Below are 27,006 nucleotides of genomic sequence, written 5' to 3' on the forward strand. Positions count from 1 at the left end.
TTTATTTTCACGCTATTATTTTAGGTATTCAGGGTTAGGTATTCACGGTCTTTGCCCGTAATGTTATTATTTTAGGTATTCAGTTTTCGGCGAATAAACCTGAAGTCATTTATGTTTCTACTAGTGGCACCCGCACGGCTTCGCCCGTAATAGAAAAATTAAAGGTCTTTTGGTTCGCTTGTATATTTACAAATAATGTATGGTGAATTTTCTCGCCGATTGGCTTGTACCGACGTTACAGTTCCACGTTATGATAATTTTGTATCTCGCCAATTGGCTTGTGCCCATGTTAGGGTTCCACGTTATGATAATTTCGTAATTTATGATAGTTTTTTTTCTTAAAATTGGAATAAAAAAAGAACCACATCGAATTTTTGAAACATCGCTTCGAAGTGCACACCCCCATGCTACATACTAACTTTGTGCCAAATTTCATGAAAATCGGCCGAACGGTTTAGGCGCTATGGGCGTCACAGGCATCCTACAGACATCCTACAGACATCCAGACATCCAGACATCCTCCGGACAGAGAGACTTTCAGCTTTATTATTAGTAACTAGTGATACCCGCACGGCTTTGCCCGTAATAGAAAAATCAAAAGGTCTTTTGTTTCGCCTGTATATTTACAAATAATGTATGGTGAATTTTCTCGCCAGTTGGCTTGTACCGACGTTACGGTTAAACGCTATGATAATTTCGTATCTCGCCAATTGGCTTGTGCCCATGTTACGGTTCCACGTTATGATGATTTCGTAATTTATGATAGTTTTTTTCTTAAAATTGGAATAGAAAAAGAACCACATCGAATTTTCGAAAAATCGCTTCGAGGTGCACACCCCATGCTACATACTAACTTTGTGCCAAATTTCATGAAAATCGGCCGAACGGTTTAGGCGCTATGCGCGACACAGACATCCTACAGATATCCTACAGACATCCTACAGACATCCAGACATCTAGACATCCTCCGGACAGAGAGACTTTCTGCTTTATTATTAGTAAGGATAAGGATAAGGAAGGAAGATAAAGATATAAAGATATGCGCAGACGATTTTTTTTAAAAATTATTTCTTTAAGTTGACATTTTATTGTTTTTACTTATTTTGGTAAGTGCATTAATTCATTTAAAAAATTATTTTTGGCAACAGGGGAAAAAGAAACGATTTTTTTTGTTGATATGATGTATTTATTTTAATAAGCTTAGTAATTTTAATTATCATTTTTTCGTTTTGAAAGCTGTTAAAGAATTTTTTTTAATGGGAAAAAGTGTATTAGCTGCTTGTTGAAAAGGTGCTGCTATTTTAGTTGTTCGTTTTTTTTTTTCAGAGGATTGAGGAATATTTTATTCCTAGAAATCAGCTTAAGATATTAAAAAAATATGTTTGAAACAATGTGCGATTTTAGCTATTTTTGAGGATATTGATCAGGTACTAGAAAGTAGTATGGGTATACGGGAAAGTATGCTCGTTCAGTTCTAGACGGAGCTTCTTGTTTTATGTAAAGGTTACTCCTTATGTATTATATATTTTGTTTTTCAGCTTCATACATCGTTTGATAATGTATTTTAAAATGATTTTGAACTTTAGTTTTTAATTAAATGATGACTTTTTATTTCCTGTAAGTTTTATGAAACACTAAATTATGGATCAATATTTAGTAACAAATATATATATATATATATATATATATATATATATATATATATATATATATATATATATATATATATATATATATATATATTTATTTATTTATTTATTTGTGTTTATTAATATTAATAACAATTGACAATAAATTTAGAAGCTGATTGTAGGAAAATAATTATTATAAATATTTACACATTTTGTAAAACTTACCATATCCTACACTAAAAATAATATTAGGGAGAGCTGCTATGGGAACTGTCCACTTGTGCCCCATTTATTTATTTATGTTTATTAATAACATTTGGCAATAAATTTACAAACTGATTGCAGGAAAATAATAATTATAAATATTTACACATTTTTTTTAGCACTTACACTATCCTACACTAATAATAATATTAAGGAGAGCGGCTATGGGAGCTGTGCCCAAGATGTTGTGTTCACAAGTGCCCCATCGTCTACTTTACAGCTAATTTGCAAAAATAAAGAATTTTTAATTTAATAAAAAATTTAAACATTGTCATAAATTTACTTGAATGTTCATACAACATACAGACAGTGTAGTCTAGTCAATGAACAGTTTGAAAAAGCAAAAAACATATAATTTTGCAAATTGGCACACACGTACAGGAAGGGTTCCTGATGACCATACTAAAAGTCCCTGGTAGTAGGGGGGCGGGGGAGCTCGCAGCACCACCTAGGATTTGAGGTGTGTTTTTTCAGTTTTGTCATACATTTCAAAAACTATTTACTTTCAAACAAAATTGTTAGTTGATGAATCAAAGAACGTAAAATTATCTTTAAAAAGCTTTTTTTACTTTTGTTGTATCTATAATAGTTGATGAGAAATTAAATTTCAAAGTTGTAATGGAAGTTTTAATTATCAAAACCTATAATAGTGTTTCTGGACAAGCGTGCGTACACACCCTATTGGAAAAAATTCGAAAAACTACTATCAAAATTATACCAGACCCGGTAATATTTGTACTAGAAAAAAAGAAAATCATACCAGAAATTTGAATTCCGGTATGAAATCTTACTGAAATCTTACGTGAAACCAGCATCAATTTAATCTGGATTTTTTAACTGTGGTTTTTGTACTGGAAATTTTGAAACCAGTACCAATTTAATCTGGATTTTTTAATAGTGGTTTTTAAACGTACTGGATTTGAAACTTGTAACAAACCACACTGTAAATTTAAATGCCGCTGTGAAATCTTACTGGAAATTTTGAAACGAGTATCAATTTAATTTAGATTTTTTAATAGTGGTTTTTAAATGTACAAGAAATTTTGAAACCTGTAGGAAACCACACTGGAAATTCTGAAAACAACTTTCGATAAAACTTGAAAAGGCCGGCACGAAACGATAATGGAAACTTTGAAACTAGATGGGAAAAATAATGGATTTTTTTTTAAATTCCATCAAAAATACTGAAAATTTCGAAACCCAGATACAACATAGCAGAAGACTTGAATACTTGAAAAAAGTGCATTGCTTGTAGCAAAACTTTTAATTACAACTCGACAACAGATGCCTTTTGCTTGGTTTTCACATTTCTAATAACTTTCATAGTCATTTATAATGCATATACATAATAAATATTTATAGTGAAGTACTCTTTCAAAACATGAGTTCAGCTGTAAGAAGGATGAAGATCAAGCACTTGTAATAATTTAATTAACATCATTCTTTTCTCTTTTCAGTCTGATGTAGTGCTTGTTATTAGGAGGATTTTATTTCTTGAAATTAGAAGTCAGGTGGGGGAGGAAGGAGGTGAGTAATGCAGAAAGACAAAATTACGTGCAGTGTTATTTTAGGTTATGTTTCCACGTTACATTTATAGGAGCTCCATATAGGACCAAGAGAAATGATTGACCTGCCTCCGCTACTTGCTATGGGGTAGCCATAGTTGAATTAAATAACGTAACACAGTCCGAGGTTTGTAAAAAAAAAAAAAAAAATAGTAATTAATATGCCTTACGCAGAGTCGTAAAACTAAAGAAAGGGGGGAGAAAAAAAGGAAGTTTTTAAAAACTCATGAACTTAGAAATTAAATACCAACTCAATCCAATCTATTCAATCATAAAAGAGCTAAACAACTTTTTTTAATTTAATTTTAAGCTTTTTAATTTGCCAGTTGATGATTTTGCTCGCAAGTGCAGTTTTTGATATTTAAGACGAAAAATGAAAACATGCACTTTAATTCCAACATAGCAGCGCTAGCTCTTTCTCTACCACCGGGGATTCATAATATGATCATTAGAAATCCTTTTTGTACGTGTGTGCCAACTTTGTTTTTTTTTCCATCCTTATTTTGGGCTTTTTTTTTGTTGGACTATGGTAAGGGGGAAAAGAATTAAAATAACACATGCCCGTATTTTTGTCTTTCTGCATTACTCGCCTCCATCCTCCTCCACCTGCCTTATAATTTCAAGAAATAAAATCCTCCTAATAACCTGCACTACTTCAGACTGAAAAAAAAAAAAAAAAAAAGAATCGCATCAAATCAATCACTGATTAGGTTCCAAAAATAAAAAAGAGAAAAAATTGTCAGTTTTTCAAAAATTCACAAACTTTGAAATTTAATATCTCAGCAAATATTATAGTAACGATAAAAAATAAAAAAGATTTTTGAAGATAATTTTACGCTCTTTAATTCATCAAATCACAATTTTGTTCGCAAGTAAATAGTTTTTGAGATACAAGACAAAAACTGAAAAAACACACATAAAATCCTAGGGGGCGCTGCGAGCTCCCCCTACCACTGGGAACTTATAGTGTGCTCATCAGGAGCCCTTCCTGTACATGTGTGCCAATTTGCAAAATTGCATGTTTTTTTCACCCTTATTTTGGCCCTCGTTTACTAGATTAGTGATTAAAAAAATTCCACGCCTGCGAAAACAAAGAAGCTGCCAACACAGAAAGATAAAACGGCTCATTGCTCTAAATGTTTGTCCAAGAGGTACAACTGGTACTGTCCTTAATTGAGAATTTTTCCAGATTTTTTGCTTGAAGCGATCTTAGTAAAACATACCATGTTCACATGTGCTCCCTGTTCACATGTGCTCCCTGTTCACATGAGCCTCCTTTTCCCCTACCATAAGAATTTTTAAATTTCTTTTTCATTGTCAATTTTTACGTATTTTGCGAAATTTCAAGGGGCTGGCGGAGGATATATATATACATTTTGATTTCCAAAAATTTTTTTTACACGAATATTTGGTGCCAAACACAACTTTTCCCACCGCAGGCGATTTCGAATTTTAGAAAAGTTAAATCGGCCCACCCTAGTGTGTATGTTTGTTTGTGTGTGTAAATACTCATCCAATTTTAATCGTCAGCCTTCCGCTATTCTGGTAATCTATTTTTAGTTATTAACTTATAAGAATTACTTTCAATGTATAAGAAGCAGTCATGAATAATTAAGTTGTGAATTTAATTATCCAATGAATATGTCTTTCTAGTATAATTTGTACTACGACTGTCTGACTGTTTAGATCCGAATAACATGATGTTAATTCAATTATTACAAGTACTTGATCTTCATCCTTCTTATAGCTGAACTCATATTTTGAAAGAGTAACTCACTAGAAATATTTATTATGTACATGCATTATAAATGACTATGAAAGTTATTAGAAATGTGAAAACCAAGCAAAAGGCATCCATTATCGAGCTGTTAATTAAAAGTTTTGCTACAAGCAATGCACTTGTTTCAAGTATTCAAGTCTTCTGCTACGTTGTATCCAGGTTTCAAAATTTTCAGTATTTTTAATGGCATTTAAAAGGAAAATTTCATTTTTTTTTACCATCCACTTTCAAAGTTTCCATTAAATCGTTTCGTGCCCGCTTCAAAATTTCAAGTATTATCGAAAGTTGTTTTCATAATTTCCAGTGTGGTTTGTTACAGGTTTCAAAATTTCCAGTACATTTAAAAACCACTATTGAAAAATCTAGATTGAATTGATACTCGTTTCAAAATTTCCAGTAAAATTTCATAACGGCATTTAAATTTCCAGTGTGGTTTGTTACAAGTTTCAAAATTTCCAGTACGTTTAGAAACCACTATTAAAAAATCCACATTAAATTGGTACTGATTTCAAAATTTCCAGTACGTTTAAAAACCACTATTAAATGATCTAGATTAAATTGATATTCGTTTTAAGTTATTGATACTCGTTTAAAATCTAGATTAAATTGATACTCGCAAAATTTCCAGTAAAATATCATAATGGCATTTAAAATTCCAGTGGGGTTTGTTACAAGTTTCAAAATTTCCCTAACGTTTAAAATCCACTATTAAAAAATCCAGGTTAAATTGGTACTGGTTTCGAAATTTCCAGTACAAAAAACACTATTAAAAAATCCAGATTAAATTAATACTGGTTTCACAATTTCCAGTAAGATTCCATACCGGAATTCAAACTTCTGGTATGATTTTCTTTTTTCTAGTACAGATATTACCGGGTTTGGTATAATTTTGATAGTGGTTTTTCGAATTTTTTTCAATAGGGTGTGTAGGCACACTTGTTCAGAAACACTTTTATAGGTTTTGATAGTTAAAACTTCCATCAATTAAAAATACCTTTTAATAAAATCTTTAATAATGAGTAAATATTGTTGATTATTAATGTGTAATACACGGGAAGTTTGAAAACCTGTAATTCGGTACGAGTCGCCACAGTTTCCTGAGTTTCCAAGCCTTATCACATCTGAAAGAAAATTATAGTTCGTAACCTTAGCAATTATCAGCAGGTATGCCAGATAACGATGAAAAATTTTGAGACTGACTTCATAAGCTTGAGTAAGTTCTGGGAGTTATCTTTACACTTTCTTCGAACCGCAAAATTTCATATTTTTTTTTGTAGAAATTGGTGCGTTAACGAAAAGAAGACAGCTATGAAAAAGTTAAGGAATACCATTTTAGTGGCGGCATTGATAGGTAAGAAAATTGCTTTTCTTAACGCTTTAAGGTAACGACCTCATGCCGAAATTCATTTAAATCGGGGAAGCAGTAACGGTAAAATATCATCGCCTTTAAAAGCGTTTTATTTTTATCAGTTTAAGAACCTGATGTTGACATACTCGTACGTTTATGAAATGCATGTGCAACTGAAGTTACACTTCGTATCCATAGGTAGATATGGAAAGTTGTCTCAATAATATTCATTTTCAAAAATGATATTGAATTCCTCATGAATGGTAGTGAATAGAATGTATCTCGAAGTGGCAAAAGCTTTCCCCACAACGAAGTAAAAACCTTTCTTTTAGCGCAGTGTTACCAAAAATGTGGTACCAAAAGTGTTACCAAAAATGTGGTACCAAAAGTGTTACCAAAAGTGTTACCAAAACCATGGTTCTCACATTTCTGATACATATTACAAATTTTTGTGACTCACATGTTTCATATCTTGCTATTTATATAATTCTGAATGCAGTATTTCTGAAATTCTTTTGTTATTGCTTGCTTTTAGTTTACTTCTGCATATTGCAATCTGTTTAGCATGGGGGGAAAAAAACCCTACCTTGATTCCTTTTTGTTTTCTGCCCCACTTGCAACTGAAGCAAAGTTGTTGTCATGAAAATCTATAGTTTCTTTTTTCTTTTAAATTTAAAATAGCTTTTCTTACAAAGTCAGAACTGGACTGTGAAAATTAACAATGAAGTACTAAAATATCAGAGACAGGAAAGTACAAATGATAAATGAAGTGCGTTAAATAATTTTAATTGTTCTAGAGTCCTTGAAAATAATTAGATAAGCCTTTGAAAATCCTGAGCAAAGTGGGCTCCAATTTTATTTCTTATCAAGTGTATATATTATGAATTGTGCAAATTGGCAGTATGTTGTTCTTTTGTTACATATTTAAAACTGTTAACCATTTATTTTAAAGCATTTTTTTAAAACCATTGATCATTTTATATTTAATTCACTGTTGTATTTGTCGGTGGGTTGTAGGGGTGATTAAAACCTAATTGCACCTAAAGCCAATGTGAGCAAGTAACCATGCATTGTCTTTTCTCTTCCCGCGCTCATTCTATCTGTCAACTGCTGTAATTGATTTGTCGAATCAAAAACAATTTTTTCTGTGCGTTATCTTAATTTTTGAAAGAGTATATAACTTTATAAAAGTTTTGTTTGCCTATTTCTGCCCTGGTATTTTTGTAGTTCCAACTACACGGCTTCAAAACGCCGAATTTTATATTTATTTTTCTAAATTTCCTCCGGGGGATAAACCCCAAGGGTCCCCGACAATTGGGAACATTCTATACTCCACTCCCATCTTAACTACACTCCACTTTAGTCCTGGGTCGCTCTCTCGATGCCATTGCTCCTTTTAAGAGCAATTCAAACTGGACATTGGGGGTAAACCCATTAAAACACAATCAACAAAGTAAACGTATTGCTGTATGTATCAGAGGAAAGAGACAGACATAAAAAGGGAAAAAATTAAAACATTGCCTCTTACATCACCGAGAGAAACGTTCTTCAAACTACAAAAGGGATCCCTATACCTGAAATAGCTTAGGGCCCCGTTAAGTCCAAATCCGGCCGTGCCAATGTGGATAGTGCTTTCATCATTCTCTAGTCAGAGCAAGGAAAAAAAAAAAAAAAGCAATTCCATATGGATATAACAAATAATCTTTTGAATGTTTGAAATCTTTTAAGTATTTTAGTTTCTTTAGAAATTGATTTAAAGTTCATTAGGAATTTTAGTGCTTATTATGAACAGCAGGTCCCAAACGCGTTCACCTAACAGGACCGAGACACTAATGCCTATCTTAAGGAACAGAGGCCCTTTTCGTTCGACTCTATGTTGGGAAGAGCTACAGGAAGTTTTAAATTCAATGATCTAGACATGATATTCTTTTGTTCTTGTGAAAAGTACAATTCTAAGAGTCCCACCTCACAAGTATATGTTCTTTAAAGTGGTTAGAGTAACAGATTAAGAACAGCGTGATCAGAGATTTTTGTACCTTTTTACTAACAGCCAGTAACAGGACCCGATTAAGATATCGAGGGGCCGAATACTTTTTTGGAGCCCCTGCATTCAAACTTTAAAACTTTACCCATTCACTGAAACAATTTTAGCCATAGATTGAAGACTTTTCAGCCATTTGGGGGCCCTAGGCCACGGCCTAGTTACCCTTTTCAGTAATCAGGCCCGGCCAATAAGCGTCAAAAAGCACTTCGCTGCACCCCAGTTTTAAGGAACAGCTGCTTCTGAGGTCTATATAAATTTTTCTCGTGCTTTGCGGAAGATAGTTCCTTGTTGTTGCTTCAACGGATCACGAACCCAGTCATATTGTTCTATTCCAGTTAACAACAAGCAGTGCTTAAACGTTGTTTAAAATAATTGACAAATGTTCTGCCACCACATGAATAGCTTTTCTTTCAGAATGTATGTAGCTGGTTCGTTTGAACATGTCCAGTGAGCCACGGTCTAATTCTTCTCTCCACAGCTGAATTTTTTACTTTAACCCAATTAGCTAGTCCATACAAAATACAATCTCACCGCGTCCTTGAATTATTTTATTCTGTTCGTTAAGATTCTTAAAATATCAGCCAAATACGCTTGTTTTCCCAGACAAAATTTATCTTGCAACAAAGTGGTATGTTTTGTTTTGTCGTGAAACATCAGAAATTCGTAGCTCGATCCTGCTTTTCAACCCAACCACCGTGTGAAGAAGCGGGGAGTGGTGATCTGCTTCCCCCTCTACAGAAAGTGCAATGCAAATGTGAAGATTAAGTAATCGTGATTGTATGTTGACGATTTTTATGACTTCAACCACGGCTGACTTTAGCTGATCTGGCGTATTGCTTAGCAGGAGAGTTTCACAATGGAAGAAACTGATTTGATCACTTGGATTTTGACTTTTCCCGTTCAACATGAACCCTTTGACATTTTACATCATTGCAACTGCTCCATCACCGCATCACCGCAGGGCTTGTGCAGTTAGGACAACGGATCCCGTTGCAATTTATTTATTTAGCTGTAACTCGTAATATTTCATCACCAGTTGCAAACTGAGAAAGTTCTTTTCAAAAAATAATAGTTAAAAAAAAAAGTTAAATAAGCTTTGGATGACAAGTATATAAAGTAATTGACCAAGCACTTAATTTTTCTGTAGTAAAAAAAAAAAAAAAAAAAAAGCGTGGGTTACTTCTTATCAGTAGTCTTAAATTTTTTCCACTTGTTATTCATGCAAAAATGCAAATAGGCAGCCGCCCACGCTTTTTTTTTCATTACAGAAAAATTAAGTGTTTGGTCAATTACTTTATATACTTGTCATTCAAAGATTATTTTAAACTTTTTAGTTCATTTTGCTACAAAAAAGGTTTTTTTAGTTTTTTAAACTATTATTTTATTTTATTTTTACTTTTTAGCTCATTTTGCTATATAAGCGTTTTTCTTAGTTTTTTAAACAATTATTTTATTTTCAAATAAGATTTAGATACTAAATATTGCTAACACTTGAAGCTCTTAAATGAAATATTTTTGCGTGTGATCGATTTTTATAATGGAAAGTATCTTAGTATTCTATTGCATTATTTGCATCAGACATTTTGAATGCTTTCTGGTAAATTCATGTGAAACATTGTTACACTCCGCAGCTCTGATTTGTACGTCTTAAGTAATTCTAATAAGTCACTGGCTATTTGTCCAAAGGCAAGTTGGACCCACAAACATACAAGTTAAGCTAATAAAAGCGAGTTAATTAGAATAAACAAATAATTTATCGTTAATAAATTAATTTGATTATAGAATATTGCATTGTCATTGGGTCAGAAGTTGCATTCCAAATTTTAAAAGACAAAAAGTGGCTACACAGAGACCACAAAAAGTGGCCGAAAATTGAGTTGCAAGAATATAAATTTAATTTCGGTGTGGATGGAGTTAGAACGTACGCCCAATGATTCCCTCAGGTGGACGTCAGCGAAGACCCACGCCTAAAGGCCATATCACACGTAGCGAAATTCGTTCAACCTGACGATCAACTTCGGTTCGACTCAACCGCGAGAGCGAATTCCGACCGGAAAATCCCCGTGTGCTATGCTTTCCGAGGTTGAACGTATTCCATTCAACTTTTTATCTTCTCGGCAAAAAAGTTGGATCAACCTCAACTTTCAGCCAATCAGGAGGAAGCAATCCTCTGACCTGTTACGTCAAAATACAACATGGCCGCCTGTAACAACATCAACAGCGTGTGCAAGGAATGGAATAAACTGCTAGAATAACTTCAGGTGAGTTATTAGTACTATATTTTCGTCAAAAACAAATATAAAACGTAATATTTTATAAATCTCCACCTTATTATTGTGTTAAAAGGTTAATTTCTAGTTCAAAGTCGTCGTAAGAATTTCCTTGCCAAATTCGCCAATCTCGTAGTGTGCAATCTTGCCAAATCAATGAATGTTTATAAACAATCTGAAACAGAGCAACGGTAATGGGTCAATCCGTAGAAATCACCCAGGCCGTGTTGCTCGACATTTTTGATTTTCCTAATTTTTTACTATTTAATTCTCACTACTAGGTGAATTCAAAAGTGTTAAAGTAAAATTTTTAGGCTCATACTTTTTTTTTAACCCACCATTTTAAGTTTGCTTAGTTGCCGTTTTTGGACCAAAAATAAGTTTTACGTAAATGCATCTAACTCGGTCAATTTTACAGTTATCAGGACAAAACAAAATCCATCACCAGAAGGATGCCCCAGATACGATTTGCTTGCAAAATGTTATTTAAATGGTGAGAAAGGTGAAGAAAAAAAATAACAATTACAAACTGAAAATTAGCATAAAATACGAGTTTTAGTGCAACAAAATTAGTAAAAGGAGGAGAGTCTCAGCTATATTTTTTTTCTTCTGTAGATATAATATAGGACTACTTGTTGTAGGAATTTTAAACTTAAGAACTTTGTCCTTTTTTTTTTTTTTTTTGCAAACTTTTTCAAAAATGGAAAAAATCGAATTTTGACTAAGTTTAAAGTAAAATATCTCAAAAGGGACTAGTGAAAAATTATGAAATTGATACAGGTAACACCTTTTTTATGACATGAAAATATGATTACAATTTGATGACTGAGACTCAACTGGTACTAGAGTTATAGAGCATTAAAGTTGGCCAAATATTGCATTTTCGCAAAGTTTAAAGCAAATTATTTCAAGTGGGAACGAGTGAAAAACAATGAAATTGATACAGGTAGCAGGTAGCACCGTTTTATTATATGAACCTATTATTACAATTTGGTGACTGAGATTCAACTGGTGTCAGAGTTATAGTGCATCAAAATTGGCCAAATATTGCATTACACATACACAAAGTTAAATATTAATTCATAGATAAGCTTCACTTTCCAAACATTTAATAGAAACAAAAGTTCATCTTCTTTAGCAAATTAAATTCATGCAATAGAATTATGCACAAAAAATAAGCAAATGAATAAATGAAATAAATGTTTAGCTCCTTTGTCCTAAACATTTAAGTATATACACATCATAAATCAATTGTTATTAATAACAACACATTTTTTTTTTTTTTGCTACAATTTATCATCTTTTACTTAAGTTTTCTTCTGTATGTAAAATACCAGACACCCGGTTATCACATTCAGAGGCTAGAGGCAGATGTTATCGCTGAGATGACATCTGCCTCCAGCTCGGTTATTCGCTCTTCCGGACTGATGAGTTCCAATAAAAACGAAACTGTAGTCTCTGGATATGATAATCGGGCTGTCTGGTATAACATGTGGATTGTTTAAAAACAGCACACACACCATGCCTATACTTTACGAAATACATTGATTTTACATTTCATAAAAGCTAGGGGGTACTTTGCCTGTCCTCCTCCCTGTATAATATTCATGTTATATATACTTGTCTAATTTGTTTTCTTAATTTTAGATTATGTGAGAAAGAATTTCAAGTTATTGCTTACAGATGCAGTTATAGAGGTTGTAGTCAAAAACTGTTTGTTCCAGGGCGAAGTTAATTATTGTTGAACTTTGAAATGTAATTGAAATTATGTATTAATACATATGAGTGTGTGTGTGTGTATGGAATTTATTGTAAATAAAGTTTATGTATAAATTTTATGTGTCAGTTTCTCTAAAGAATACTAGAAAAAAATGAACTTTTTAAATTTTTTTTTCTTTCTTGGTATATATTATAAAAGATAATGTTCCTTCAGTATGCTTTGTAAAAACATCTATGAAGCATTGTTCTTCTCAGAGAACAAAAGTAAAACAACTCACAATTTCTTACTTAATTGAATGTACCTGCATGACTCAATTAAATCAATAGAACCATTTTAAGTCCAATTTTTCAAACTATGAAAAGTAGTACAAACCTGCCTAAATCAGTAGAAAAGTTGGTATTCTTGCGTTCTATGTAACTTGTAAACTATGCAATAAGTACTTTATACTCTTCACTATTTAAAAATTTAAGTTTTGATTTTTTTTAAAAGTAATAAATTTTATGTGCATGTGTTGGAAAGATAAAATAGAATGGGTCATGTACAGAGGTTTCATATAAAAACAGTAGCATGTATATATAAAAGTAGAAAATTTTGTTATTCCACTTTTTGTGCATTGCTAAAAAGATTTCTATTTTAACAACTAAACTTGGTGTACATTCAATAGCAAAATAATAATACTTAGACGAGGTTGGGTTTTTGACAAAAAAAAAAAAAAAAAAACCTGTTTTTGAAATGACCTGTTAAAAACTCCAATACTGACATTGATAGTTTTTATAAACACATATGGTTTCCTGATGCTGAAAAATTATTTCACATTATATCATTAAAATTAATAGTTTAATTAATAAGTTTGATTAAAATTAATTGATAAATTTTCTTGTAAATTTGTTACACTGTAAAAGTAGTTATGGATAACAGTTACAGCTTGTTTTCAAAGTAGTTTTGTTTTAAACTTTTTAATAACTTAATTCATTTGTAACAATTAGATACAATTAATTTTATCAATCAAAAAGGCTTTCTGGGAAAGGATTTATGCAATGTCTCTTTTCTTTTGAGTAAAAATGAAACTAAGTTGATCAGAACTCAATAGTTAAGTATAATAGTATCTAAATATTTTGAATGGTGATATTTACTTTTTTTATGTTATTAATTTTTTCTCTAATATAAATATTCTCTGTTTATAGAGGAACTAATAGTTGCTTGATACAACCAAAGACATAAATGTCAAAAACTTAAATACCAACTCTAATAGCTTTTGTAGCGGTTATCTCTCAATTCAGGATGTCCCAGCAAAAGTATGATGGGAAAGTTTTAGACAAAACAATATACCCCTGTTCAGCATCAATAGAGAGGATATTCTCCAGTTTTGAATTGATCCATTCCAAACTTAGAAATAGACATGGTGTGCAAAAGGATTTGAAATTAGTATTTTATCACTGCATGGTTTGAGGAGAAAAGATTTAGAGTGGGAATAAATGTAAATGTTGACTAAAGATCCAAATTTTATTAAAGTTTGAAAATTAAACTAGACAAATGTATGCATTGCCTTTCACTTTCAGCTTTAAAAAAAATTAAGGAATAAATAGTCATTATTATTGTTACTATTCAATATACTGCTATTTCCATTACTTGTTATCCTATACTAATAGTAGCTCTTTTATTCATCTCTCTCATTCTACAGACAAGCAGCTTGTTGAATCAACATTCTGTTTGGGATTTTTTACTAAACATATATTTTTTTTAATCCAAAAGAGTCGAAAAGTTTCCTCTAGTGTATGAAATCAAAATACTTTAAACTGAGAATCATTTGTTGTAGCAATTTCATACTAAATACAAATTTTTCAGTCAGGTTTTGGGCAGATAAGTGTTTAAAAGTAATAACTCAGAAATGTCCATTTACTTGATTTATAATTGCTGTTATTAAATTTTGTCACATATTTTAAAGTGGTAGACAAGTTTACTGGTTTAAAAATCACAGCTTTTACATAATTAGACAAGTCATTTATAAATATCGACTCTTACTCAGGTCCAGATCTACATGCCCGCAGTTGGGGGGTCAGGGCAACGACCCAAGAAATTGGAAAACTTTTTAGATAAACGAATACACTTAAACCTTCAACGTTGCAAACACATTTGGAAATTTCTGTAAAGTATCAGGATAATTAAAAGATTTTATTTGGGAAAATCAGCAAATGTGAAATAAATACATAGAATTACCTTAATATGAGCCACGAAAATGTCCGTTTCAAATAAAACTATTAAAAAAAACCTTTAAATATATTATGAAAAGCAGCAAGACTAATCAAAGTGTAAAAAACGTAATAGTTACATAAGAGTTACCTACATTTGCAAAAAAAAAAAAAAAAACTTGCTAAGACCCAGAAAGATGGATAAAACAAAATTTTTTATTGTAAAAAGTTTCTTATGGTCCATTGATTTTGTAATGAACTTATATGTAAAATGAGAGGAAAAAAAATCAGGAGTTAAGAATTTCAAACTCCCTCAAAAACAAAATAAGTCAAAAAAAAAAAAAAAACTTTGTCTGATAATTAAAATAGCCGTTTAAAACATAAACAAATAATAATATTGAATTTAAAAAAAATAGTGAAGAAAAGCTTCCATGGCTTTAATCAATTCTTATCGGGGAAGGGGGGATCAAAACTTACAGATCCAGGCCTGCTTTTACTCATTGTTTTTAGGTAAAAGGGCTGTTATCGTTGTATTGAGCTAGTAAAATTAACATGTTTATAAATCACTTTTTCATAATTTCGAATGATTGCAACTTTCAAAACTGAAATTTATTTACAGTTTTGAAATAAATTGAGAAAAAAAACCCATTAAATCCAAAAAACATCGCTCAGAGTACATTGTGCTAAGTCGCCTAAAGTGGTAGACAGAAGCCACGTTTAGGATCAACCCTTCATTTGAGAGCCTGGAAACCCTGTTCAACTTCTCCAAGAGAAAGTTGAATGAAAGCTTGAAGTTGAACGGGTAGGTTGAGCGAATTTCGTTACGTGTGATATGGCCTTAAGACCACTCGGCTACGAACGCTCATAAAGTGGTGGAGTGTACTAACAGTAATAAGCCACTAGCTCTTAGACCAAAGGAGAGTTACTCACAACTTACAAGTGAAGCTAATAAAAGCGTGTTAAAAATATAATGATCTTGAATGCCTTCCTTATTAGCAAGGGTAGGGCCCCTTTTATGTCTGTTGATTCATCAACATTAAGTACAAATTTTCCAACTTTTAATTGATTTTAACCAATGTTTTTTGATGTCATCCGTCATGTCATTGATTCATCGCTTGAAATCATCGTCCAGAATTGGTACGCTGACCACCACCTCATTCATTGCATCGGAACATATCATTCCCAGTACGATTTCTTTACAAGCAGGTGAAATAAACGTTTTAGCGTTGGTATGCAGTTCTCAATGCAAGATGGCAATTAATTAAACTATCAACATTATATCTGATCTCTTGCGTAAGTAAAATGCATTCACTGTTCTTCCTTTTTGTACAACTCCGAAAACACCATGGTACACCAAGGACCTTGTCACGGCGCACCAGCGTGCCTCGGCACACCGGTTGAGAAGCACCGTTATAGCATGAGGTGTGCTGTAGTTGGCGGGGGGGGGGGGGGCGCCGCGCAAGGAAATATATGGCTTATTATTGTAAAAAAAATAATATCTGGCATAAATTGGTTTCAAATCCCATTTTACAACAAGAAATGTTTCATTTTTGAACTAAACTTGGCATGAGGAATCTAAGCTAAGCTTTCTCGAATTATCAATGAACTCGTAAACAATGACATCTACTCTATGGAAAGGTGTGCTCAACGAAATAATTTTTAGAACGGGCGCTAGAGGGAAGTGAGGGTGCAAAATATATGAGGACCGTATTCTGTCAATGGATTTTAGTTGAAAAAAGCTCATAGATTAACAATATGGATGCTGCTGCCCTATTTTTGGCCCTTTTTTCCCCTCCCCCCCCCTTTTATTTGCAAAGGAAATCGATGGAGTACATACAAAGAAATCATTTTATTGATTACTTCAGTCATAGTTTATTGTTACTTTTAATGGTGAAACTAATGGTGATCTGTTTCTAACTAAACATTTGGGGGGAAAAGTATATTTAAAAAAATTATGATTAGTTAAAACTATGCGAGGGAAAACTGAGAATTTAAATAGAATACGTGCAAAGAAGACAAGCAATTATTCATTTTTATCCAAGCAATCATTATTGATAAACCAGGGGGTCTCGCTCAATGCTCGTCCCGTTCGCCAACCCCTAGTTCGCTACTTGCGGTGGCTCAATGCCGCCTGCGGCGGTTGACGTCTGATGGTTCAAATGTTTTTTACTCCTGGACGTCTGACCGGGTGAGACAGGGTGGAACGGTTTCTACTGGATGTCTTGCATCCAACGGTATCAGTATTGATCTGGTAGACATCAGTATTGATCAGCCGGGAAGAGATAAGGTTATAAACACACACATAAACAGGCGCGCACAGAAATTAATAGTATAGATTTACACAATAAATGTAAAATTAACCCCAACTTTTTACAACTACAAGCCATTGATTAAAGTGCCATTTCTTTTACGAGCCTTCAAACCATTGATAAGGTACAAGTCATTGTTCGACAATTTGACGTCCTGCATTTACAAGGTTGATTTAACCTAAGGTTGTTTTAACGTAAGAAAATGAGCTATATTTACAATGGCACTGAAAAAAACCCCCCTAAACTTTTGTCTACAAAATCTTTTCATCTTAAAACAATCCAAGAATATATAATTCCGAAAACTTGCAAAAAAAATGTATCTCTCATCATATGGAGGACCCTCCAAAACAATAACAAAATCGTGTCCAAGAACATTAACACAAGATTTGCTTGATCCACAAAGTGTTTTTAATTTTTAAATTGTTAGAATAATTTTGTCGTATGTTTTTCCTTTCATATTAAAAGAAAACAATAACTCATTTATTTTTTCCTAAGAAATTTTTGAATAACCTGGAAGTTACTTTTCTAGCTTGTACGAATGTGTTTCTCAAATGTATACAGTCGACTCCCGCTACAACGCGATTCGACCTACGCGAAATGGCTACAACGCGAATTTTTCACGAGGAATGAATTTTGGAGCTAACATGAATTTTTCGCTCACAACACGAATTTTATTGGAAGGAAGTATCAGTTTCGTTATTTGCTACTAAATATTGATTGCAATATTGAATTTAAATATTGATTTCGTTAATGTTATTACAGCTCCAATCTCACTAGCCCTCACTCACTAACAGCCAAAGTTCCCGCACCAAACTAGTCTAGTGCATCAAATAACCACTCAGCATCTTTCATTTATTTATTTTTTTTTCATTCTAAATATAAAAATTGAAGAAATATAATGGCACCTTAGTGTCACCTTCATCTAAAGTTTGTGAAGATGGGCAGAAAAAGAAAGTTTCTGTTAAAAAATAAATAAAAACAGGGGCTAAGATGCTCGATATGCTTGAACAACTACAAAACGTCGACAGTAGCGCAACAGTAAGTATGATGGAATCATTCACACATACAATTAAAAATCAAAACAAAAAGATATCCGTAAAAGTTCAGAACTTAGTTTCAATATTGAAGCTTGCAGAGCAGTCTAGCAAAGCAAATAATTTGAAAATGGACGCCGCTCTTGATTGTGGATTAATGAAGAGATGAGGAAAAGGAGATGTTGTCACAAATTGAAATGTTATAAAAGAAAAGGCGAAGCAACCGTTTTTAAAAATGTATTAGATAAGAACAACGATTTGGTCATGGAGCATAAATCATCACTATTTTCATTTTTTGTCTGTTAAATATTGTTACTGTATCTACTGTACAGTACTATTATAGTGCATCATTTTAATTTTACTACATGCTGTACGTACCGTGATGTTTTATTTTTTGTCTTTCATTCCCATTGGTCATCCATTTTGTGCATCTTAAAGTATTTCATATTGAATAACAGTTTTTTATTTTTAAAATACAATAAAAGTTCAGTTCTTTATGCAAGAAACTAGTGTATAGTTAAGGAATGCTTTAGACCAGTTTGAAGGGTATTTATAAGTGTCTGAAAGTATTTGGTATGCTTTAAAAAATTGGTGTGCGTACATTTTTCCACAACGTGAAATTTCGATTTACGCGAGGAGTCTTGGAACGCATCCCTCGCGTAAGTCGGGAATCGAGTGTGCTTAAATCCATTAAAAAATTTCACAACCTAAATTTGCAGCATTAAATTGTGCATACTTAAAGATGAAAAAATATTATTTCAGTCTAGGTACATCGTTTTAAAGCCAGTCCCAAGGTTATCATGTCGCTCACGTGTCTTGGGAGTAAACTCAATTAATATACAAAAAAAAAAAAAAGAAAAGAAGGAACTTTGAATCTGCTGAATAGCAGTGATGTTTATTCTCATCATTTTGTTGGACTCCAAGAGTATTTTGCACTTTTGAATTTCCTGGTGATCTTATAATTTTGAAGTTCAAAACTGAGACGTGTAACATTTTTGCTATTTCTCTCCTTTACAACATTTATGTTTTATTTCAAAGGTTTTTAAAAATCATTCTTGTTACGTGTAAATTCAGTTACGGATAAGAATTAAAAATCTCATTTTAAACCTTAAATATAATTCTGGGCCTTGGTAACAGGCTCTGCGTAGGTGAAATGTCACTCTCCTGGCACACAAAAATGTCACTCTAATGGCATTTTCTATGTCAGGACGGCATAGCTAAAATGTAATATAGAAAAAGGGAGTTCCCTTTATTTTTCTGTTATTCATCTGCTCATAAATCTCAGTATACAAAAAAAAAAAAAGCATTTTTATTTTTAATAAACTTGTGAGGGATTAAAAAACTGTATGAATGAGATTTTTAAACCCGACTACGGCAAAAAATACTAAAATGTAAGAAACAAAGTAGGTGCTGTTTGATATTATCGTCCTATTGAGTAAAACGAACAATTTGATTGGTTAGATATTCCTATTTATTTAGTTCCATTGAGATCTTCTGTCACTTTTACATTAACAATACTATAATTCAATTCAAATGCCGTTGTCGTGCGTTCTCAACCAGTTTGTTTTATCAACAGACGACTACGGTATTTGAATTGAATTATAATGTTATTAATGTGAAAGAGACAGAGAAACTGGCAATAAGAAGACATTACACAAAGCAGTTTTTGAAATTAAAAGCAGTTTATTTATCTATGTAATTATTATTATTTCATTTAAGCGAAAAGTCGTAAAACATATGTATTTCAATGTAACCCCACTTTACCCCATAGGTCCACTTTCTCCCACCTGACCTTTGTTTGAAGTCAAACTGAACATTTTCATAAAAACTAGCAATAAGAACACATTACGAAGCAGTTTTTGAAATTATAAATAATTTATTTATCCGTTTAAACATTATTATTTCATTTAAGCGAAACGTCGTAAAACACTGTAAAGTAACAAAACAGCGAAAAAGAGTAAACATATATTTTTTAAAGTAATTCTTTCGGCTTATTGAAAGAGTATAGCTGTCTTCCAAGATACTCTCCACTCTCATAACTCACACGCTATTTAGAGATCAATTTAGAGATCAATAAATTCCAAAAATAATCTTACTGATGCTAAAGTTTGAGTTCTAAAATAGAGTAAAAGCAAGAAATGAAAGTATTTAGATTAAAGTAAATTTTATAATCTTTCCAAATTGTCATTTTCTATTAACCTTGCTTTAAAATTCCATTACAGAAATGCTCTGAATTTTGACTAGGAATTTCTGAAAGTAGTAGAGTAACTCTAAATTGCCTTTATCAAGAATAATGTAATAAATAATCCTCTTGGAGATTGCTTTTCATGAAAACTGTTATCACTTTTTAAATTAGAAAATTCGAAATGCGAAACATATAGTTCTGATCAAGTTAAAAAACGGTTGCAGTATTTTATGAAATATTTCTTTCTTTTGTAAAAGAAAGAAATGATTTGAATCTTTAGTTGAAAATGTTATTGGAAAAAAATGAAGGAATTTAAAAAATCTTCTTAGATGGGCTAAAGAAATTGCACTGAATATTTTGAAGGTGCATTAAAATTGTATTAATTAGTATTAATACTTAAAAATGTGGAACAGTAATAATAGTAAGTAATAATAATGATAATCATAACAATAATAATTATTTTTACTGTTTTTGTTGTGAAAATGTCTTCTAATGTATCAAATGTTGCTGCCCTCTCCTTATTAATTACTCTTTTAGGTTTTAAATTTATCTCTCCAGAAATTTTCGCTTCATATGAGTAGTAATACAGTGAAACACCGTTTATACGTTTCTCTTTTATACGTTTTTATCAATTACACACTTTTTAACTTGGTCCCTGCAGAGTCTAATACACATTAACATATTCCTATTATACGTTTTTTCATTTATACGCTTTTTCCATACGGTCCCTTCAAAAACGTATAAACGGTTTCAATCCCCGTGCTTCATGATAGTGTAAATAACCCATCGAATTAATTTTTTTTTTTTGATGATGCACACATAATAGGGGAAAATATGTAAATATACTGTGATAGTGTCAAGTACTTGTGAAATGTTTGTAAAAGCATTAATTCAATTTCAAAGTAATAAGTCATTCAAAATATTCAGTAAAAGATTTTCAATACCAAAGAAAACTATACTGCTTTTAATATTATGCTCAAATAGCAAAGCAGAAGAGCAGTTTTGGCAGTAAGGCTCCATGAGTTTTGATGTGAGGGATGTAACTTCTACTCATAAAAATATGTTACATGAATGAATAACTATTATTTTATAAATATCCCAGAAAACGTTAAGTCAAACCTTGAATTCCCTACTTATACATTCTTTTAAAAATCATTCTTTTAAGTGATTATGAGAAATTTCTTTTTTTACGCAGTTTTAATGATGGATAAAAACTTTAATTGATCTAGATTGTAACTAATTGCGCTGATGTAAGCAAATTCCAAAAAGTAATGCTTCATTAATTAGGCTACTTTTTCTTTTAAAAACTAAATAATCATACAAATTAATAATAATAAAATTTTAAATTTCATATGATTTAACTATAAAAACTACGAGTAAGTATAGGCTATAAATACCTTACGTTAAAGTTTTTTCAGCTTTAGTCTAGTGAAAATGACAATGTCTTAGCTTTGATTGAGAATATGATTGCAGTAATCGCAAACGCAATTGGTCTTTTTAGCCCCGGCACATTGCAAGTGTACTTATATTTCGAACTCAACACGTTTAACCCAATCTCAATCCCCAACACAACCCCCAACCCAACCTCCAGTGTCTTCAAATAACTTATCATCACTAAATGTGCAATCTTTCAGATCGAATCTGGTTTATCTACATCAGAGGTTCCCAAACTTCAGACCTCCCCGGACACCTTCCGGAAAAACTGCGAACATCGCGGACCCCCCTCCCCCCCGCCCGGCTTTTTTACTTGAAAATTTATTTATTCATTGTTCTGTATATTTTACAGATCTCTTACTGGTTTTCATTTCTTACATTATTATTTTGAGTTATAGAAGTAAAATTCTATTTGAAATTCAATTAGGAATAAAAAGGTTTTAACCAAATTTCTGCAACAAGTTTACTAATAAAACTGAACTTTTGAAGGTAGTGAACAGAACTCTGTCAGCTTAGTTTAAAAGTGTTATTTTTTCATATGAGTTGTGTTTTTATGGCATATTAGGATTTTAATTATTATCTAATTAGAAGGGGAGTGGATTATTTTTATTCAACGGACTTCCTTTAAATTCTTAGCACGGGCATCGCCGAGCGGAGTACTGCTAGTTCCTCATAAATGTGCTTTCTTTTTGAATTAAAATATCGTTACTCGGCCTTCAATCTCAATTGTATATAAAGTTTTAGCTGGAAAGCAGCACGGACTCCCTGGCATGGACTCGCGGACTCCCGGGGAGTCCGCGGATCACAGTTCGGGAAACTCTGATCTACATCGTTGATCTCCAGTTTGACATCATCATCGCTGTCTTCGCACAGGAGAGTCACAGTAGTCAAATTAGTATGATAATGAATCGCTTGAATTTGTAGTGTCGATGTTTCGTGGTTTTAATGCTTATCCCTGCCAGTGAAAAACTCAAGATATCTTATTAAAAGTACTTTTGTTAATCTCTTGAACTATAGATTCTTGTATCCAATGATGAGTTAATATACCATGCTGTTTTGCGTTCTGAAATTTTAGAGTTCTCATACCCAAAGCATTTAATAGGTTGAAAATAAGTATTTTAGGCAATAAAAATGGGATCCCATATTTACACCAACAAAAAAAAAAAAAGCCTACATTTACACCAATACCACGTAAAATCGATTGCCTCTGTGCTGTCACATGCAACCTAAAGGTATGTAGGACTAAAAGCGTGTTTCTAAAAGCAGCTGAGGATGACTGCACTCTGATTATCGCTGAAATTATTTTAAACGTTAGAAAATACACGGATAAGGATAGCAGGTGACTCTCAAAAGCTTACGGTTGAGAACAAACACCAGTTTGTTTAATAACTCATGTTGCAACCGCACTACTTGAACAAATGGTGCTAGCTGTCCTTTTACGTCTTTACTACCTTATATAAACAGGTGACAACGTCTAGTCCTGGTCGACAGTTTTCAGCACTACCCCCATAGCTATTTGAGGGGGGGGGGATGCATACATTAAAAATGTGCCAGTTCTTTTACTTTCACTCCCCATCTCTCTCTAAGCATTACAAAATAGTGGCGTCTTAAAAAAGTGAAAGTCGATTTTTTTCGTCTCAAACTCTCCTATTTCTTTCTTTTTATAGGAAAACAATTGAGAAAAAGGTAATTTTAACAAAGACAACCCGTGCCGGGCAATTGTGTGCTGGCTGAATCGAAAAAAAAAAAAGAGTTTTCTGGAAATTTGTAACTTTAAGATGATAAAAAGAGTTGCTTCAATAGTACCATCCACATGCACCACAAAAATATTTATTCAATTTGAAAAATATTTAGGTATTATGCATGAGGCCTAAAATTTACTCTTTTCTTCAAAAAATCTATTTTTTTTTCTATATATTTTTTCAAAAAGCAAAGATAAATTTTGTAAACACATCAAGTTGAAAAAGTTTAACAATAATGTAAGTATGTTAGACAGAAATTTTTTCTCTCGGGCAATATTTAAGTCGCTCACACAGTACTTTAAAATATGGATTTGTAAAAGTTTAAGTAAAACTTTTCATTATATACATACTATTATGTTTTTATTATTTAATTGCAAATGTTGATTTGAAAAATTGTTTTCTGTTATGTTTTTTAACTAGTCATTTTTATAAAATTTATCGTTGATTTTTAAAAAGATACATCGGGGAAAACCTTTTTTTTGAAGAAAGTTATAAATTTATGCCTCGGGCGGAATACTTGAGTGTGTATAACAAAGATAATTTCGAGTGCCCTGAGGGCTTTAAACAAATATATATATATTTTTGTCATTTTGAAGACTTTAAGCATTAATAATGCATATATATGGTGATTGATCTCAATTACCAGTGTTAGAAGCTTTTTTGGATTATTTAGGATCGTTAAAATCCTTTGCCCTTATTATCATACCAGAGTATTAGCATAAAAGAATATCTCGGTTTTAAAAATTTATGTTCCGTAAACTATTACATTTACTACTATAAATGATACATAAAAATAAAGATAAACTGTCAAAGTTTTTTTGAACTTACGTAACTACTTAAACGTGTACGTTCCGCACTAGCTCAACCAGAAATTCTTTCCGGAAGAGGTCGTTGGTCGTAACAGTCCTTACAACGTGTATTAACTATTGTATTAGGATTGGCAAGAATGTTAAAACCAAGACCTCTGGGGGACCCCCCCCCCCTTTGCTGCGCCACGTAACGCTGGATTGGCCCTATGTTTGGCGTGATGATAGGTGATGATGGTTTACCCTTTATGCGTTGGTCGGCCTAAAACCCTCGATCCGTCAGAAGGATCCAGGGCTTTAGGCCGGCCAGATCACAAAACCTAGCCTTATGTGTTTTTCTTTTCTTTTTTTTTTTAAATAAGGTTTCGTCACCGAAAGTGTTTATACACCACCTTTGCCTACAGCATTGCAAGAACTGTAAGATCACATATGTGTAGCATTAAGAAAAATTGACAGTGAACCACTCCAAAATGTGTGTTGTGTGTCGCTTTTCGAAAGGAGCACACATCAAACATTTGTGAGCGAAAAAAAAACTTTTACAGTTTATCTTTATTTTTATGTGTCATTTATAGCGCTAAGGGTAATAGTTTATGAAATATAAATTTTTAAAACCGTGATATTCTTTTATGCTAACCCTGTAAATAAAGCCTAATGACAAGGCAAAAGTGGCAATTTTTTTTGTTTGTGTAGTTGATCTTTATGTTTAACTAATAATATTGCAATTAGTTAATTCGGATACATAGTTTTTACTTAATTTCAAATCTCCCTTAGTTAGACCGTATTACCCTCATCTACCTTAATTTAATCATAAAGATGTTGAGTAGATCTATATTTTTCGAGCGACCAAGACTGGTATCTGGTTTACATCCTGGGGAAAATACATTGCGTTCTGAAAAAATTCGGGAAAGGTCTTATCTCACCGAGATAAGACCCTTTCTGAAGTCTTGTTTGAAGGTATTCTGCAGTGGTCGACAGATGCGCCATAATAGGCGGCCGTCGAAGAAGTTTTTATCAAAACATTATGAGGGATATTTTTGTATCATAGTGTAATCACAGTGTATAACAACATAGCAAATAAAACTTGCAATATTATAGGAAAATAATGCCATTTTACTACTAAAACCATCCAAATCCTCGGACAAATTTCGAGAAGGACTTATCTTAGAAAACTACAGGTATCACTTTCTCATAAAATTTTCCTTCATGGACATTATTACACTGTTTTCAAAAAAAGAGAAAAAGAAATGCATCAATCAGAAAAATGGTTCAACAGAAAATCAGTTTTTTGTGTCTCTTGCCAAATTTTAATTTTTAGATTTGAGCCCTTTTTGAAATCTTTGCATTTTAATTGTTCTCAAGTTATTGAAGGTTGATAAAAATACGCAAATCTTTAAAATCTTCAATTTTTGAAGCTATTGACAACGCTGAATAAAATTAGATTGATTGAAATGCGTTTAATTTATAGAAATTGCAGTATACACAAAGTTACACAAACCACTAAAAAAGAGCTACCATTAGTAGAGATGCATGGCTCACACCTGCGCTGTACTCGACATTTTTTAGACAAGGCCGGCAGTAACAGCAATCCTTGGAATGAGGTTCTTTTTGCAGTCGAATGGGCTCTATTTTTCAAATGCTAATGTCAAGAGAGGAGCAATTAGGTGAACTGACTGGCAAAGTATAGGACCAACCTGACCAATTCAATACCCTAGGAATGTAGCATCTATTAAGATTTCTCACACATCTGTGGTGAAACGGAGTGACGTTATCTCTTCCATCTTGTTGGAACCTCATAGGAGCTTCAAAATTCGCGGAAATAAGTTATAACTGTGGTAAAACTTTATATCTTGCCAAAATTTGAGGTATGTTTGACCATCCAAACTAATTAGTAGACGGTACCATACCTTCTACTGTAGTTAGGGAAAACCTAACCTGGAAGCACTGTGAATGCTACGCAGACGCCTGATTACAGCATCACTACTGTCCCAAATATAGTGTCAATCAAGAGATTACAAAGGATTTCAATCCAACTGAAAGATTTCTTAAAAAATTAAAAAAAATTTGGTCAGCCACCAATTAGAAAAATCATACAAGGGTATCATCTGTTCTCATTTCAGCTCCACGTCAGCTCATATTTCAACTTCTCTGGAATATTTAGCAAGACTTTTGAGGCACCCTATATATGTACAAAATTACAGGGAAACCCAGATTCTACGTTTCTCAATAGACTGGGATAAAGAACGTAAAATACGGGAAATACACAGTAGCAAAACTGGTGATGGGATCCGATAAAACGCTAAATGCTGGTAAAACGTAGATTCGGGGCACGAAAAATCTGGGTTTTACTGTATGTACTTATTGATATGTTTTTCTTTCTAGGCATTGCCATTATCGCACGTTCTGCTGCTCAACAGAGAGGAAGTTTCAACTTCGCAAAAAGGACTTCTGGAGAACGAGAAGGTAACTTTTTTGAGAGTATTTTGCGGTTAATCCTCAATTGTCAAATACAAAATGCTACAGTCGGATTCCGCTACAACGCGATCCGACTTACGCGAAATGGCTATAACGCGAGTTTTTCATGAGTAATGAATTTTTTAGTGCGGACCCAAATTTCTCGCCTGGAACATGAAATTTTTGGGAACAGAACGGCGGAGAGTTAAAGTGGGCTTCGTTGACACTAAATGT

The 27,006-nt window shown here is 32.6% G+C and overlaps 1 protein-coding gene across 1 annotated transcript in view; it reads left to right on the plus strand.

Moving 5' to 3' along the window:
• Positions 1-6,459: 6,459 nt before the first annotated feature.
• Positions 6,460-27,006, plus strand: part of LOC129226075 (uncharacterized) — a 29,207-nt gene continuing 8,660 nt past the window's right edge. Inside the window, exons 1-2 of the mRNA XM_054860662.1 lie at positions 6,460-6,591; positions 26,701-26,781. Of these exons, the coding sequence (XP_054716637.1) occupies positions 6,549-6,591; positions 26,701-26,781 (124 nt within the window). The 5' untranslated portion in view covers positions 6,460-6,548. The remainder of the gene's footprint in view (positions 6,592-26,700; positions 26,782-27,006) is intronic.

Source organism: Uloborus diversus, chromosome 7 (genome assembly GCF_026930045.1).
Source record: "Uloborus diversus isolate 005 chromosome 7, Udiv.v.3.1, whole genome shotgun sequence".
Taxonomy (NCBI): domain Eukaryota; kingdom Metazoa; phylum Arthropoda; class Arachnida; order Araneae; family Uloboridae; genus Uloborus; species Uloborus diversus.